The sequence below is a fragment of the Pezoporus wallicus genome, unplaced genomic scaffold, assembly GCF_028554395.1.
Source record: "Pezoporus wallicus isolate ANWC-B61680 ecotype Strahan unplaced genomic scaffold, APGP_CSIRO_Pwel_v1 scaffold_3294, whole genome shotgun sequence".
In the NCBI taxonomy this organism is placed as follows: Eukaryota; Metazoa; Chordata; class Aves; order Psittaciformes; family Psittacidae; genus Pezoporus; species Pezoporus wallicus.
In genome coordinates this window covers 3,187,707-3,205,405 of record NW_026635478.1, presented here as the reverse complement: position 1 = coordinate 3,205,405, position 17,699 = coordinate 3,187,707, and the positions used below count along the sequence as shown (strand labels likewise).

General features: G+C 38.9%; 1 protein-coding gene across 1 annotated transcript; it reads right to left on the bottom strand.

The window, feature by feature from the left end:
• Positions 1-5,452: 5,452 nt before the first annotated feature.
• On the bottom strand, positions 5,453-17,496 carry GAS2L3 (growth arrest specific 2 like 3). The gene is made up of 9 exons (XM_057425544.1): positions 17,377-17,496; positions 16,101-16,148; positions 15,030-15,198; positions 14,533-14,651; positions 13,133-13,274; positions 9,350-9,413; positions 8,534-8,672; positions 7,696-7,803; positions 5,453-6,958 (listed from the first exon to the last, which is right to left on the bottom strand). The coding sequence occupies exons 2-9, from the start codon at positions 16,128-16,130 to the stop codon at positions 5,609-5,611; spliced, it is 2,121 nt and encodes a 706-aa protein (XP_057281527.1). The 5' UTR covers positions 16,131-16,148; positions 17,377-17,496; the 3' UTR covers positions 5,453-5,608.
• Between the last annotated feature and the right edge of the window lie 203 nt (positions 17,497-17,699).

Below are 17,699 nucleotides of genomic sequence, written 5' to 3'. Positions count from 1 at the left end.
TTTATATCAGATACTGGCATAGAAAGGAAAATAATTTTTTGCAGTGTTATAGAGCAGCCCAGTTCTGCAGAGCCATTCTCTCAGCCACAACGTCCCAGAAAACTACAGTTTTCAGTGGCTTTCATGCTGTTTCTCAAGCTTTTTGCTGTCAGTCCTAAATGAGGTACATTTTAGCTATCTCAAGGCATCTTTCTATGGGGCCCAAAATCCATTTGGCTGGCCTTTGCCTTTTGCTCATTTTGTTCTGAACAGAATTTGCCTACAGGACGGTTCAGTTGGCTTTGTCTGTTATAAGCAAAACATCCATTAGTAGCACAGCCAGATTACACTGTGTGAATATGTAGGGCTTTGGGGAAAGAAATTTAAAAAAAAACCAAACAGCCATGCACAAATAAAAATATGCATAAACACACACCAAAAAAAAAACAACCACAAAAAAAAGATTCATGGGTAGCTTCACATTAACTCTTTTGCACACTTCAGTAGGGCTTTGGAACATGTCCTCAGGGTACTTGATCCGGTTCATACATTTGTAATGGGTGATAGGCCATTGGCTACCAAAGGACTTTGATAGCAACGGCATCAAAAAGACAATTCTGCTTGTCCAAATGAGGGACCTATACCAGCTGAAAGAGCTAGACTGAAGAGACTAGATGGGAACCTTCAGCATGAGTATGCTTAATCTACCTCAAATTTGCACACTGTCATCAACATGAAGAACAGGATCTAATCCAGCTCATCATTCCAGAAGCAAATACCAACAGGATATTGCAAGTGTTTCTCCTTGTACCAAAGGGAATTTAACTAAAGCAGATCATGAACTTCATTTACCTAACTCGCACTACCATGGAGTAGTAACAAGCAAGATCACTTTATGCAGCATTTCTCCAGCTTAAACACTAGCAAGTAAAGGGAGCACAGATGCAGCCTTCACATCTTTCCTTCCTTCTCTTCAGAACAGCAGATCCAAAAAGAGATCTAAGGGCTGCAGTTAAAGGTATAAAACCCATAGGGCATCCTGACTTGTTTCAGCTACAGAAAGATCATGATGAGAACATGGAGGAGAAAAGAAGTGTTCTGTTGACTGAATAGCTGAACTTTCATAGAATCATAGAATAGTTTAGGTTGGAAAATACCTTTAAGATCATCAAGTCCAGCCATTAAGTTCTGTTGAGTACATGTGGTAAATTGTCACAATATAATTAATTGTGCTTTTCAGACAACCAGACTTACAGTATATGATGAGGGACAGAGCAATTTGGTGACTACTATAGAAAACCTGTTAAGAACAAGACAATACAATAGCCGCATAATTGCAACAAAAGTATGGACAACTTTGTGTAGATCATGATAGTTGCACTACACAATATATTTCTAGCAAAGAAAATGGAAATATGGTTGCAGGAAATTTTGTTGGGGAGTTGCACACTGTCAGCACAGGGTTAAAAGTATAGAAAAGCACGGCTTCCCCTGGTTAGGAATGTCATGTGGGATTAGTAACTGGAACCCTAACTAAATCACCTAGAACATGCCAGAGAGGCTATTAGGCTACCTGTTAATGATCCCATCTTTTCTATTAGGGTCTAATAGCTAGAAAGCTAGACCAGGAAGGAGGAAATCCCAACTTCATCCTCATTCAGAATAAAACACGCAGTTTTACTACAGGGTGTAACACCTACCAACAATGAAGGCAGTTTTGGAGTAGGAGAGAAAAACATCTTCCATATCTCCTTTCAAAGCTTTACTCATGGATAGTAAGTGATTTAAGATTCCTTGGGACAAGAAGGTATGACATTGTATAGTTTGATGATTAAGATACTTACCTGAGGGAGTCTTGGGCTGTCTTTGTATTTTATTGCCCAGCTGTAATGCTACCATCTCTCAAAAGAAAGTCGTAACCAACATCTCTGCAGAGCTTGGTCTTGTATGAACAAGTATGGTAGATGCCACAAGAATGCACTTACGAGACGAAGCTGAAGTGGAAGGATTAGTATATGTATATGATTAGGCACCAGCATCAGAGTGGCAGGAACTGAAGCCACTTTGGAACATGCAGGGAACTGCAGCTATTAAAACATCTTTTAAAAAACAAATATGGAGAAAAAAAAATTTAATTAAGCGACTCCAATGAGATGAAACCTATTAAGTTTGTTAGATGGGTCTAAAATTTGTTGACAAGATGTAAGCATGGAAAATACAGGTACACAAACACATTTCAAACAAAGTTGCAAAGAATAAAACTGTCTGAGGTTTATCCAAAACTACTCAGGCAGTGTCACAGCTAGGGAAGAGTAGGAAGCCCCTTCTAGTTATCAGTCACACCGAAACTAGGGTCAGAGTGAAGAGGTCTTGAATGCCCAACAAAGCAATGGATTAGAAGCAGCTATTTATGTCTTTATAATAGCCTGAGATAAAAACTACTATTTATGTGTTGGTAGAGCTAAAACATAAATCTTTTGAAATAAACTCTCTTCCCCCCCCTGAAAGATGACAGCAGAAAAATAATCTATGCATGTGAAAAAGGCAGTGTATGTTTATTTAAAATAAGTACTCATACAGAAGGGCATCAATATACATGGAGAATTCAGAATTCAGTCAGACTCTTGCTCCAGGTTATCTTTCCCTCACAAAAAGTATTACAAGCTGAATATTAGACTTGCTATTTGGCAATGTCAACGTTGCAAAAGAAGTATGTATTTCCATTAGGAGGGACTTGTTACATCTCAATTCTTGGCTCACCTCATTTTACATGACACCCATAGTTAGAATACAACTATGAAGTTGGAAACTGCAATATTCACAGATGTTGGTTCATGCTCAAATATAATATTTTTGTAATAAACCCAAACCTACCCACATGCAACAAGAGAGCCATCTTTAAATTGGCTGATTAAGGTTTCAACTGTAAAAGCTTGCTCTATTTAATTTTGAACCAGTCCCTTCACTGTATTACCCAAAATAATGGAGCACAAAGATGAAGCCATCCGCTTCATTTTCTCTTTAATTTATAGTTCAAAAAGAGATGCTGAGATAGCTTTAACACTCAGATCCAAGAGTCTCAGTGCTTAAATCACTACTAAAGCCCTTGTCAACGGTTCAAAAGGTGTTGTGCGTTTGACCCTAGCCAGCAGCCAAGCTCCTCTCCTCTCCATCACCAGGAAGATGAAGAAGAGCAGCAGCAAATGCAAGAAAACCCACCAGCTGGGACAAAGACAGCTTAATAAACGAAGGAAAGAGGGGAAAAAGCCCACCAAGTGATGTTAAAGCAATCACTCACTACCTTCCACAGGCAAACCAATGCCCAGCCAAATCTGCAAACAATAGCCACCTTGGAAGGCAGCCCCCCTACAAAATCCTCCTTCCCCTACTCTGTTCTTATTGCTGAGGATGACGATATGCAATATAGAATAGCCCTTTGTCCAGTCAGGGTTGGCTGTCCCAGACATGTCTCTCCAGGTCTCTTGCCCACCATCAGCCTAATTGCTGTGGGGGCAGAACAGGAAAAAGAGAAAGCCTTAACCCTGTACAAGGACTGTTCAGCAACAGCCAAAACATTGGTGTGATATCAACACTGGGTTTTAGTTACAAATCTGAAACACAGCACCATATGGGATACTATCAAGAAAGTTAACTCCATCTCAGCCAGACCCAGTGCACAAATAAATCCCAAGAGTTCAGCTATTAATCTGCATGAGATATAGCACACCATAGCTTGCTATTTGGAAGCCCAAAATAAAAATCAGCTTAACTACTGTAAAATGCTTTCAGCATATAAAACTGTGTGCCAAATTTATCAAACCTGAAAGCAGTCCACTACAGTCAATACTGTTCTCAACATTTGCAGTAGTGGCTTTGACCGGTTTATTTATAAAACAAGTAAGCCTAAGGCCTTCCCCAAACATACAACTTTGCTTGTGGGACTTACGTTCATGTTATTAAAACTGATCTGTTTTCCTCTTGCAGTTTTGATATTAGTATTTACTGTTTACTCCCAGCAGGCTGCAGACAGTATTGTACAGTAGGTATGCATAAATAGAATCATAAATAAAAAAGCTAACAAGGTGCACAGAAAGACAGCTCAGTCACTTTGCCACTGCACATAAGAACTCAGTTTATGATGCTTGCTTATGCTAGTTCCAAGGGGGGAAAAGTATAATTAAATACATAACATCATAAACTACAGTATCCATGCATGTCTTCTCTTGCCCGTAAGTAAATATCCTGGGAAGAGAGAGCAGAAGTGATGATCTGTAGAAGTCAGCAGTGTCTCTTCACAGACCTTGAGAGCTCCTCAGTGTCTGCAGGAACAACTGCTCATTAAAGCCAAAATATCCCAAACAATGCTACTCCCAAAGACAGTAATTTTTATTAATCTACCATTAAACTTACTTCTGTTAAGGGTAAAGGTGTTGATCACCACAGATATTTAAACCTGCACATGTTCAGGAGTTGAAAGTCTAAACAGTGCACAGATTTCTGGCACTTTGTATGTTTAAAAGCAAATGCAGTTCCTTGGTGCTTTTTTGGGAAGCTACTCCTTACCTTCAGAAAGTAATACAGGAGAGCCAGTAAAAAGGTCTCCATAAATAAAACAAAAAAAGCCACTGTAGACTGAGACTACCCATAAAAATTAACCTGTAACACTGATAAAAGCAAATCTAGAATCACTAAATACTTTTACATGTAAAGGCTACTCCTGCAGAGCAGTAAGGCTCTGCCAGTACAGGTTAGTACTGGCAACTCTGAGTTTCTGGAGCAGAAGTTGATTTGGGGCTCTATCCCAGGGGAAAGCATTCTCCCAGCAAAACTCGGGAGCTTCTCTTCATGTAGCAACAGCTTTCTAGGAAAGACTGGGCTCTAAGCAAGGTTGTCTGCCCAGGATTTTAAAAGTAGCATTGCTCACTGAAGAAATCCGTCTTGAATTTGAAAGGCTAAGGCACAATGAGAGCAAGGAATCAAGGCCATGATTTTCCACATCCAACTTAAACTAAGAAGGCTCCACTTCCAAGTGAGCAGAAGCCACTTTAAGGCGTATGGGGGGCACAGTGAACACTGATAATGGCAGTTGTCAAAGCTAAACATGATTAGAAATTTCTTTCTCTTTCTAATACATGCAGATGACTCAAATCTGGGTTCCAGGACAATGGTGAACTAAAACCCACTTTTGTTTGAGGTATTATAAATTTTACAGCTTGTGCACAGCTCTATTGCTTGCCAAGGGCCTCAATGCAGATGTGCCAGAACCACAGACAGATGTTTCTTGGGCAGGCTTTGCTCCCTTGAAAATGAGTGGCAGCAAAAGCAGCAGCCCTAGCTCCCCTTTCCTCTCTCCCAACTTCCCTGCAGCAGGTCAGCCTAGTAGCAAGCAGGGATGTTACTCTCTATTCTGGCAATGCTACACAGCAAGCAAGCTCACTTCTAAATATATCCAAATATCAAAATCACAAAATACAGTTCTTACTCTAAGTTATGCAACAAAATGTAGGTTATACCTAATATTTCATGGTAAATGTAGTGTTATTAAACTTTTTTCCTTGTCTTCAGTGTAGCAGTTACAAGAGGCCCACAGGAACAAAATTCAGACTTCCACAGAAAGTAAGAATTATGTTTACTTTCTGGGTTTTTTACTCCCTGTCATAACAAAATAGTGATCATCTTGCCTGCTCCTCATAAGAGGACTTTTTGATACACCAGGCATTCCTTTGTTAGACGTCATCGCTAATTTTCCCTTAGGGAGAGGCTTCTTGGCTGCTGGGGCCAAGACTTCATTTACTTGCAAGTTTTTTGTTGAAGGCTGTGCTGGCTTTTTGGTCACTGCCTCTTTGGCTGAAGTTTGAGGAAGCCGTACAACAGATAAAGGAGTGCGTTCAGGAGGCTTGGATGAAGCGGGTCCAACCTGAGGGGGTTTACTGGCATTAGGCTGCTTATTGACAGCAGATGATACATTTTTGCTTGCAGATACCAGCGCAGGTGGTGACTTTAATGCTTTGTTAACTTCAAGGGAAGGTGCAGAAGCTGAGTGTTTTAGGACTGAAGGACTTTTCAGGTTCCTTGCCCGATCAGTAGCTGTTTGTGGAGCTTTCCGAGGATGCCGACACCTAGTTCCTGAGGTCTGAACAACATTTTCAGAATGAGGTTTTGCAAGGAGCTGCTGAGATTGTGCAAACTTGGCAACAGCACTCAGGTTTGTCACAGGTGGCTGGGCAGCCTTTGGACCAACTGAATTCACTTTGGGTTTCGTGTCAGATACAGGTTTGCATTTAGCAGGGACACGCTTCTGTATTGAAGTGATTGTTTCAGCTGTCCCAGGCAAGGGAGATGGCTGTTTTCTAGGGGATGAGGATGCAGGATGTAGCGTTGGTGCTGGGGAGCCCTGAGGCAGGGTAAATTTCATCTTGGGAGCATCAGGGGACCAAATACGTTTGCGCAATGTTTCAGAGTGAACAAGAGCTGTTCTTGCTCCTGCAGCTGAAGAGCTTTTGCTTAGAGGCTGCAAAGGAGCAGAAGCTGGTGAACTGTGTGCAGAAGACTCCAGTTTCTTTGAGGTGCCAGGTAATGGTTTCAGAGGAGACCCTTGTAATTTGGACATGACTCTCAATGACTTGGCTGTAGAGGATGGAAGCACTGGCACTTTTGATGATGCCAGGACGGGGGACTGAGGACGTTTAGGTAAAGCCTTCTTGGCACTGGCCCCAGGAGTTGAAAGAGGAGTCAGTGGTTTTGATGGCTGCTTTTGAAACATACTGACAGCTGACATTGGATTCATAACAGGAGGCTCCTGAAGTCTAGCTGATGAGCTGGGGACACTGTCGCTGGTGACTCCTTTCTGAAACGCCAGGATTTTTTGTTCCAGAGTTGCAAACTGAAGCACTCGGCATGGATCATATTTAAGTAGAAAACCTTGAAGAGTGTCCCAGCCTCCACCAACACGAACCATCACATGCTTGCCATGTAGCATCTGAGAATGGAGGAAGAGGGGGAGGGGGGGAAAAGAGAGCAGGAGAAGAACAAGAGAGGATTCTATCTTGTTTTATGCAGCATTATGTCTTCATGTTACATTAACCTTTATTTAAATTGCCCAGAAAAAGGACCTCCTTTCTTACAGAGAAACATTTTTTTTTAAATAGAAATTATGTGATAAATAAGGCTTATGCTTCCTAATTCTTTTATTAAACAGTTTCTCCTGCAGAGGCAGTTGTTATGTGCCAGGAAATAATGAAACCATATATTTAGAAGAAACTTCAACCCTTCTGTCAGCATCTTTATTTAGCATATAGAGCTTTGGATACAGGTTTTGTCCAAATTGTGGATGTGTTTGTAACACGAACTCTTATGCCTGCTGAAAAGAGTGATCAAGCATCCTACAAATTATAAACCCCCAAGTGTCCAGATTTTGAACAAGCAATGTTCTCAGAATATTCTATAGCATTATCCTTATTTATATTGCAAGTTGTTACTGAAATTTAAGAAACAGCACAGAGAAGAGTAACTAACTTGGTTTAATGAGATTGTAAAAATCAATGGTTGTGAGACCTAAGTAGCTACACCTACTCTGAATAGGCAATTGGATGGCATTGTGTCCCAACATAAATCATTCTGTAATTCTAAAACAATACCATAGAAATGAGGCATGTCACCTAAAAGCATTTCTCTTCCCAGCATGAATACAAATTGGAATTCTAAGAAAGTACTTACTCTTATGAAGAGTATTTTATCTCCCAGTCTATAACGTCCCTCTGATAAGTATTCAATTGAAAATCGATGGGAACAACTGCAGGGAGGATCTTCTGCTATATGTTTAACCTAGTTATTAAAAATGAAAGCATTTTTACTTTGACAGAAGTTTGAAATATTAAATACACACAAAGATACTGTTATCTTCATCCTATAACCTAAGATAATCCTAGAATTTGGTACCCTCACAATAAAATCTTAGCTACACAAAACCTCAAAATGTCAAATAAAAGATTAAAGAACAAACTGTATGCACAAACATTTTTAGTTGTCCCAATCCAATTTTCACAACTTCTTCAATTTGAAATTGTTTCTAATTTCACTTAAGATTTGTTCATAACATCATACATAGCAGCAACAGTTCCCATCACAACCTTGTAAAGACACTGTTATGGTCTCTAAAAATGGAAACAAGTGCCTGGGTTTCCCCTCTGACCAAATCCATTGCCACACCTGACCCAAGAGTACTTCAGAGTTCTCCCTAACTTTTATAAGTTAATCTTCTATGTGACACCCAAGAAGGAAACCACTTAAAAAAAGAGAAAAGGTCCTCAGATAAGTCCGGGGTTAGAAAAGATGTGCCTCTTACAGACACTTAGAAACTTAAATTGCCAAGAAGGAAAAACAGTGAGTTTTCAGAGAGAGCGAGGATCTCATGGCTGACTTTCCCAAAGAAGCAGACATTTTACATTAAAACATAGAGGACATTTAAAATAAATGCTTACTGAGTCAGATCACAGAAGTACCAAACTTAGAATTTTATGTAAAGCTCAGAACACAATAAACAAGTAGTACTTACTGCCTCATGCAGCTCCCCATGGTGACAGCATGACTTTGCTGTGCTAACAGGTGATGGTGGCCCAGAAGTCATTAGCAGTGTTTCTTCTAGCTCAATTTCTTTCTCTAGTTTTACTAGCACAGGAGGTTCAACTCCATACCTCAAATTCATAAGTGGACAGTTTAATTGCTAATTTACTAAAGAAAACAAAAAGTGATGATAACAAACATGCAAAATTTTGAGTGGCTTGACTGACAGGGAACAACGCTAAATCAGTCAGAGGAATCACTGTCCTGATAACCCAAGAGAAGGAACAGCTTGAGTTTCTAGTAGAAGCCGCCTCTAAAGTGGTCTTGGAGCTACCAAAGACAACAGCAAAAATATAGTCCAAACTACATAATTTGGGCCACATTCAATTTAGATGAACTATCTTAAAGCTTCCAGTTCTGCTCTTGAAATAAATTAAAAGTCTAAAATTAGAGAATGATAGAGATATCTGCCAAAAAATCTTAAAAAGTAACAACCTTAAAACTGTATCTAATGTCAGTGAGTTTCTTCCATGATGTACACATATCTATAAGCTGAACATAGCATTTAAATATACAGCTATAAACACCAGTGGATCAGCACCTTTCCATGGAAAAAAATCTGACAAATATTTAAAAAAATACTTATATTGTACAATGGTCCTAGAAAAGTTCATCCCTACTTTCTGCACAGAATTAACATTTACTGCATTGCACTTAATGGCGACAGACTGTCTTAACTTTATCTTCGGTTTTACTTAAGAGAATGTGTTCCTCACTGTCTTGTTAGGAACATGTGCAGATCACATACCTGGACACAATGCGCCCAATTTCCAACAGACAAAGATACACTTGTCTTGGATCCTTGTGCAAAACTAAAAGGGAAGAGAATAAAAGGGAGTTACAGCTCGTATTTACTGTAGAGAGCCCTGTGCAATTAAGTACACAAAGGGGGGAAGATAGATGGAATAGATGATTAGATAGAAGGAATAGATGATCAACTTTGCCATCATTCTACCCAGAATTATTGCTTCTGCAAGCTACATTATCATTGATAAAGCACTACATGCTTTCCAGATCTAATTTTCTATTCCATAAAATGTTTAAACCCATCCTGGCACTCCTGAAATCAAATTCTTCTCTACCTCCTAAGAGAAATATGCTTCTCTTATGCTGAGGAGGAAAATCCAACAGCTTTTCCTTTGCTATCCTCAAATACATTATTGCAGTCTTAAAGATGAAAAGTATTCAGCAACTGCAAATAGGAAAATATACTCCATCTGTCCTTGCTCATGCATACAGACACAGATAAGCCCACACACTCTATAGGTGAACAGTTGTAGAATACACTGCAAGTGACCTAGCTGACAAGTGGATGTTCTATGCAGCCAGTCAGCCCAAGTGGTTTAAACCCATGGCTGTGAAAGAATAATCTGGATGACTGTTACCATTTCAGTAAGCAACATATCTTTTTTCTTATCACTTTAAGAGTGGCCAGCTCTGGGTACCAGCAGGAGCTGTCAGATTCACCCAGTTCCACTTTGCCTGTGGCAGCTACCCTACCTCATGCTATACCCACATTTCACCCCACCCTGTCAGGCCCTACCTCCTGCCCCATCCACCCGGAGGTTTGCTTCAGGATTTGATATCTTTGTGAGGCTGTGTCTGAAAAGGATGGTCAAAAACCCTGACTGTAGGAAGGAGGCGAGAATGACATTGGTTTAAAGAGACAAATACTCAGATTCAAACATCAGATATTGGCTGTGATCACAGACAAGAAGCAACTCTATTTCAGATGTTAGCAGCACTGATTTTTGCATTAGGCTTTGCATCTCAAAGACTGTGCCCACATTAACCCAGTTAGTGCCCAATGCAGAGGCTGCTTTGTACCCCTCGATTCAGACAAGCTTTAGCAGGTGCATGTTACTTGGCCATGTAGGCACGCGAAATGACAATCAGGAAAGCTGAAGAATGAAATGGAAGAGCAAGGTGATGACCAAGCAGCGTGAAGATGACTGTGGCAGCTCTTCTGGATTTTCTTGACAGATTTGAAATGAAAATGTTTAATCATTTCTACTGCTGCACTGAAGAGTGGAAGAGGCAGAAGGAAAACAATGCCTGTTTTGGCATCTTTCCATCTTTAGGTGAGCAAGGAAAAAGAAGCTAGGCCATGAACAGAGAAAGAAAATAGTTTAAAATCTCACCCACAAGTAACTACTTCCTCCTCTGTCCCAATACAACCCTTAAAATTGAGGTGCTTTCAAAATGTTCTACAAACAGTTGTATGAAGGCTTTGGGGAAAAAAAAAAAAAACAAAACAACAAACATCCCTGCAATTTTTTAGCCAACCAGGAATACTGCCTAATAACTCAGAAACCAAAGGCTGGGAGAAAGGTCATTCAGCTCCCCTCAACCCACACACATGGCACTGTTCTTTCCCCAACCAGCAGTAAGTGTAAGAAATGGGAAAAGCTGTAGATATGATATTCATATGGTATAACTTTTATATGAACAAGTCAGACTTTCTTTGCAATGTGCAGTAACAATATTCAGTAGAAACTGGAAATTCATTCTGAAGAGAAACATAATGAGCCAGCTCTATATCTGCAGATGAAATCTAACATCTTCCTGATGCTCAAATTTAAAACAACTTCGCTTTAAATGAGACTAAAGTGTTTCCTAAAGTATAAGCAGAGTACGGGCAGATGTTCTTTACATCACCTACACCAGTCTACTTTTTAAAAGCATCTGATTATGAAGGGTAAATCCAAAATAGAAAGTTGACACAGTCATAAAATAAAAGGTACTAGAAGTCACTTAATCCCTTTTTTTTTTTGGTTGTGTTTTTGCCAGCTGTAACAGACGTGGCATTATTTGCCTGAATCTAGAGTAGAAAAATGCAAATTTACCCCTAAGAGAGATCAAGAGATTTATCTGAATGTCAAAGGGGGTCCTATGATGGCTACCCTCCCTTTCTACTGTCTTAGGAGCCACTTAGTTTAGTACCTTCACAGCCACCCACACTTTTCAGGAGGCATTGATCTAAATATGTGATGGGAAAGAGACAATTGTTATATTGTCTATCCTCTATTTCATTCATAAAGAATGGATTGAAAGTTTGATGGAAAACACCAGTAGAAAGAATGTTTCATCAAGGAGGCTGCAAGTCTGCTCATTTCAACTGCCAAAAAGGCTCACAGAAGATATTTATGCCATAAAGCAAGCTTGTGTCAAGAGTTACAATCAGACTTCAAAACACTTCTTAGCTATGAGCAAAAGCCACAGTATTAGGAAATCCTGTCTGCTTATCTCAGGGAGGCTAAACAAGTTCTAGTTACCCATCCACTCACAGGAACTAAGATGTTTAAGCAATGTGGTTCATACAAGTTGCACTGCAAAAAAGCAAATTAAAACCAATTTTCCTGTATCTCAGCTCTCCTACTCATCTGTATTTCATGGCACTGAAAAGAGATTCTCTCACTAATTAAATCAGACTGAGACAGATGCAAATGAGGATATTTTCTTAACTATTCTAAAAGATGTCTTATCCAATAGAGAAAGCATGGGAAGTCCAACTAGCCGGGAGGAGAGCTTGAAAGAAAAACAGTTCATGAAAACAGTTCCTCCCATTTAAATTACATTAAATGGCACAAAGACTTTGAGAAAATCTAGTAAACATTGTGACAACTGCATCTGATTACTGAAAACAAAAGGTACTTTGCAAATTTTTCCTGTTCTGCTGACACGCAGATATTTTGCCTTTAAAAAAAAAAAAAAAGAAGTAGCCAAAAAATTTCCAATCTTTGGCTTGCCACGGAAAAGTTTGTATTAATTAATTTTTACTGACATAATAGCTGGTAGAAGAGCATTTCATTATTTACCATGCAATTAAAGCACACTTCCTCTTAATTAGCAGTTAACCAAGCTTTATTCCATCTGGAAGTATCAGTCTGGAAGCTGTTTGTTATAAGGGACAGATTGTGCATTGGGGCAGTCGTACACACACAGTTGGCAATATTTATTTTTATAACTATCTTATTAAATGGAAAAACACAAATGGTTTAGTCATGTCAAGTAGGTCCTGAAGTAAATGTTAATTACCAACAGACTGTTGCCACTTCAGATACAATGCCTTGCTGTTGTTACCAAATTTAGCAGTCATGAATTCATAATTCTGAGGGCTTTCTGCAACAAAAATGAGCTCTAACTCCAAATAAAGGATCTTATTGTGACTTGACTCCATGGCCCTGTGGTCTTCCTGCACAGGGAAAGTGAAACCAAACTTTTATTCTCTTTTTCTCAGTGGGCCTTTTCACTGAAAAACGTGAAAGTTTGCTGCACAATTGTCACTCCCCACTTTGGCCCATACAGCAACTTTTAGAAGTTTGGAAAAGCATCATGTGAGTTAGAGCAGTCACTAAACTGTGTTTTCAAGGCTTCTACTCCAACACTTCCTTAAAATAAGTATTAATAGCTTGCATGAGACAGGCATATTCATGACAAAGACTTCAAAAGACTGTACACAAGAGATCTCCCTGACTAGGTAGTTACCCACATAGAGATCAAAGCAAGTCTTACAAAAAGGTAGATTTACCTAAACCTTCAGACTCAAAGAGATAAGTCTCATCAACTCCAATGGCCCTACACCAGTTAAGAAAGTTGGCTGTATTATCTCTGGCAAAAAAAGATCCTGATGGTGCATCCTTCTTACATGGAACTTTTCTCATAGGAAAATTCTGGCAAGGGAAGAAAACAAAAAGTACATTGTGCACATCAACATTGCCAACAGATTTCAAAGCATATTTGCAAAGGAAAATAAACCCTCAATTCAGAGTACAGAAACAGTGGTTAGTAACTATTTTGTGTGCAACCCACCATGCATTCTATTAAAAAAGCCACACTAATGTAGAAAGCATTCCACCCTATCGTTGTGAACAGTCATGGAGTAAACAATCCTTAGCTCTGCAGCCTTTCCCAAAGGCTGCCTATACAGTTGGTCCCCCATTTCCCCACATGCTGGGGTAGAAATCTTATTGGTGGTTTCACAGGTTTGGATAATTATTCGCCCTTCCCAAGCTCTGTTCACAGCAGCAGAATGAGCACAGACAGAGAACTCCAACTAAACTGAAATATACTCAGATGCCAGACTTCATTTTAGAGCCTGTTCTAGAAAGCAGAGGGAAACAGAAGGGAACAAGGGGCAGTTTCCTTTAAAGGAATTCAGTACTTATTTGGTTTTAAATTGGTATCTTCAGAACTAAAAATTCAGTTCACAGATACACAAGTTATGAATCTTGTCTTCCTTTGAAAAAAAAAAAAAAAACAAAACCCAAAACCAAACAACTAAGGATTTGGAGCATTCATATGGCTCTTGAATAAATATCACTGGATATGGTGAGCAGTGCCTCCTGCCCCCAAGGGAAACGCTACCAATCAGGGCACATTAGCTGGTGATCTACTATTTGACAAATCTAAGCACTGCTGTAGCTATACCCCTGTAGGTTGACCATATGCTACCTACATGGCTTTATACTTTAAAGTAGCAAATCAGTATTTTTCATGGGACAAACACAGACTGGAAGTTGCTTGAGATTCACATTTTAACGCAGTCTTGGTTCCCAACAAAAACACTACAGCCCATGTCCAGGTACATCTCAGTTTGGATATTTTGACGGCTGGCCTACATTCTAGAGTTTAGCCACCAGTTTTGAGCATAAAACATACCACCAAGTGCCAATGGATATCTTGTTACCAACCCACACTGATGTCAGGGGAACAAACTCCAGACTTTGACTAGATCTTCCTCAGACAAGGCTTCTACTGGAATTAAACTAAAAACTTGATAGGATTTTATTAACAAAGCATATAAGTAATTTTTTGCACAAAGCTTGCCCATCTGTAAGCCACATTATTGTTAATCAGCCTCTTTTTACTGCCACTTATAATTAAAAAGTTCATGTACGCATTAAAAAAAAATAATAAATCACAACTTACCCTTAAATTATTTGAGCTACAACATTCTTTAATTGTGTTTTGAAGAACACCAACCAATTGGCAGAGTAGTACCCCATTATCAAGTTCTTCTAGCAGTTGTTCTGCTTTGATTTCTATTCCTAAAAAAATCAATATTAGAGTTACTCCAAAGAAGGTACAGAAGTTTCATATGAACTTAGAGGCAACTCAAATAGCATTCCAGTGTTAAACACTGAAAATTAATAGAAAAATATAAGTAAATTAAAATCAAATATCCATTTAATTAGATTTTAATTAGACTACCAAGATTCAGCAAATAAATTAGAATGGTTTATCATCCTACCTCTAAGAAGTGGCAGCTCATTAAATCCAAAACCAAAACATGCATTTTAATGCAATTCTCCTAGCCATTCAGGCTCAGATACACCAGATCTTAACAGTACTATAGGTATTAAGTGTCAGCATTGACTGGAATATTGGAAAGTGCTTTGAAATTTATTAGTGATTTTTAACCTCACCCAGCAAGCCAGACAGCCAGATTGACAGATCTTCTTGCATAGGCACCAAAGTTGCTTCATGCCGCACAGATATCCATCGGTCATACAGGCACACATCTGCCAAACCTGGTCCATGTCTGGGAGTTAGAGGACTGCGGGGACTTAAGGGAAGGTCATCTCCAAACCACACCTGCAGAAGATGTCAGGAAGCTGCAGACAGCGAGGTCTAGTATTTGCAGACATATTGCAAAAATTTGCAGTTCTGAATTATTCAAACAGTAAGTATTCATTCCCCTTCAGACAGATACACCAACACAGCAGCAGTCATGATGGTGCAACTCTCATTAATAATGCCTACATCAAAAGTACTACTACATCCATTCTCTTGACTTCTTTGGATTTAAAATTACATATTTATTAAATGAAGAAAATGTGCATTAAATTTGTGGGTTTTTTTTCTTTTTCTCAACAAATTTAAGCAATGAAATCTGAAGTTTGTCATATAATTTACTACAGCCTACTGATTTCTCTGACATTCATTTCAGAAGCATTAAGTGTTTAAATCATTAAAATGATGGCGTTAAGAGGAAACATATTTCCATGCAAGAACATAGCACAGTGCTTGAACATGAATCCTTAGCATTTCCCTTAGGGATTTAATATTTTCATATTGGAGAGGTACTTTACATTTCAAGAAAAGTACCACACTGAAATTTGATGCACAAAATTCCTGAAGACAAAGAGGCCCTTTGGTATTCTTAAATACTTTCCTTCAGTTCAGCGTGTGTACAAAAAAAAGATAATTTTTTATACTTACATAGGAGTTTTAAAAATTCCTCTTAATCAACAAACAAGTTCTTCAATAACTCAGCATTTGACTTCAAAGCCTTAGCTAACAGCATTTAGGAAGAGAACACCAGGTTATATATCTTTTCACATTGCACCATTGGCAAAATAGGAAAATAAGTAATCTTTTTTAATAGAGACAACTTGGGGGTGTTCTAGCATTTCATCTGCTTCAGGTTACATTTTTGCATTAAAACAAAACAAAAAAATATCATAAGGGATTCAAACATTACAAAAGCCATTTACCTGAACTGCATTCTGCATGGTTACCTGCATTTACATTAGTTGCTCCCTCTAGAAAAAGAGAAGAGTATTTTTATTACAGTCCCTCCTGCTTTCAAGAAAAACCCCCCAGTGCTGCTTTGGTAAAACAGGAACAAGTCTTATCGGGAATGAAGGAGGAAAGAGGGAAGTATCTTAGTAGCTAATGTTTTGATGAAGTATTCAGTCAATGTCAGCTCTGTGCCCTTAAGTAAAGGGGCAGTTATTACAGCACAAAGAAGCAACTAACTTCATATGTATAAATAATAGTCAAGTTTGCATGAATTTAAGGAGCTGTAAGGCATTTACTTTACCAAAAAGAAATATAAATACTCCAAACCATTCTTGGATGTAACAATGTTGGCATTCACCCTTTCTTTTTAAGCTACCACACAGGTGTATCTTGTACACACATGCATGTGCATCTATGTATCCCAAGTTTATATTAAATACTTTTAAGTTTATGAAAATCTTAAAGCAAAGAATAATTTTGAAGAATGAGACTTCTTGCATTGATACATGAGAGAAATCAGTATTTTTATTAATGTCTGTTGGAATTTTGTATTTCCAGGCAACTAGCACATACCTGTGTTTTCAACAAGCTGTTGCAGCAATACGGTTATCAGGACACTTCCCTGGCTTTTCTCTCCTGAAGCCAACACAGTATTTTAAAGCAATGCTTTCAATCACAGGAAAACTCAGCACAAACTCTACACTGGGCTTGGGATCAATCAGTAAGTCTCTTAATGTAGGCTCCAGGTCTAGAAATGCACAGTATTACCAGGATAGCTGCATACACACATACCAGAAGGAATTTCCTCAGCATAGCTCTCCAAAGTGGTAGTGGAGAGCGTTACAACCTCAAAATGTACCTATCTGTGTCCTGAAGCCACTTATAAACAACTTTCTTGCTCCATCACTTAATAGTTGCAATAAAACTTCATCTTGCTGATGAAGCTGGAAACCAGATTGCAGACACTGTCAGACAGTTTAAACTCATCTGTTTTCCTTTAAAAATAAATAACTTCCCTCTCGTGTCCCAGATGTTTAAGCTTTATATGTAGATGGCATTCTTCTCCACCTGATGTGCAACTTGGCCTTTCTATAACAAAAGGCTCTATGGCCCACCACAGAAGACCCCATTCTTGCAAAAAATTCTCCCCCTTCCTCTTAGCCAGAAAGCAGAATGGTGCTGTTTCCTTCCCATTTTTCCCCTCTCATGCTACATAGGACCACACATCAGGCATTTCAACCAACTTACCCCTATGACCAGCTAACAAGCAACCAGTTTATTTTCAGGCTGAAGCCACTTCTTTGAACCAGGACTGAGGACTGCTAGCGCTTCTCAAACTTTATCAGGGACACTCCAAGTGATATTTTTTTCCCCTCCTTTTATTTCTACGGGGAAAAAAAAAAAAAAAAAAAAAGGACATCCTCTCCTTGATGTCATTTTTCCTGCTATGAATGAACAAGAGAAGGGCAGTGTATATACCAAGCATTACTAATGAGCATGTTATGCTTCCCACAGCTTTGTCCAGGGCAATACATTTTCCTTTAGCAAAGAAAGCTATTGTCCCAAGAGAG

What these genes read in the sequence shown, in the direction of transcription:
- GAS2L3 (XM_057425544.1), bottom strand. Translation starts at nt 16,130, where the DNA reads ATGCAGGTAACCATGCAGAATGCAGTTCAG. An exon ending in GTAGCTCAAATAATTTAAGG is followed by an intron (nt 13,275 to 14,532) that starts GTAAGTTGTGAT and finishes TTCCCTTGCCAG; the next exon opens with AATTTTCCTATGAGAAAAGT. An exon ending in ATGGGGAGCTGCATGAGGCA is followed by an intron (nt 7,804 to 8,533) that starts GTAAGTACTACT and finishes TTTAATAACTAG; the next exon opens with GTTAAACATATAGCAGAAGA.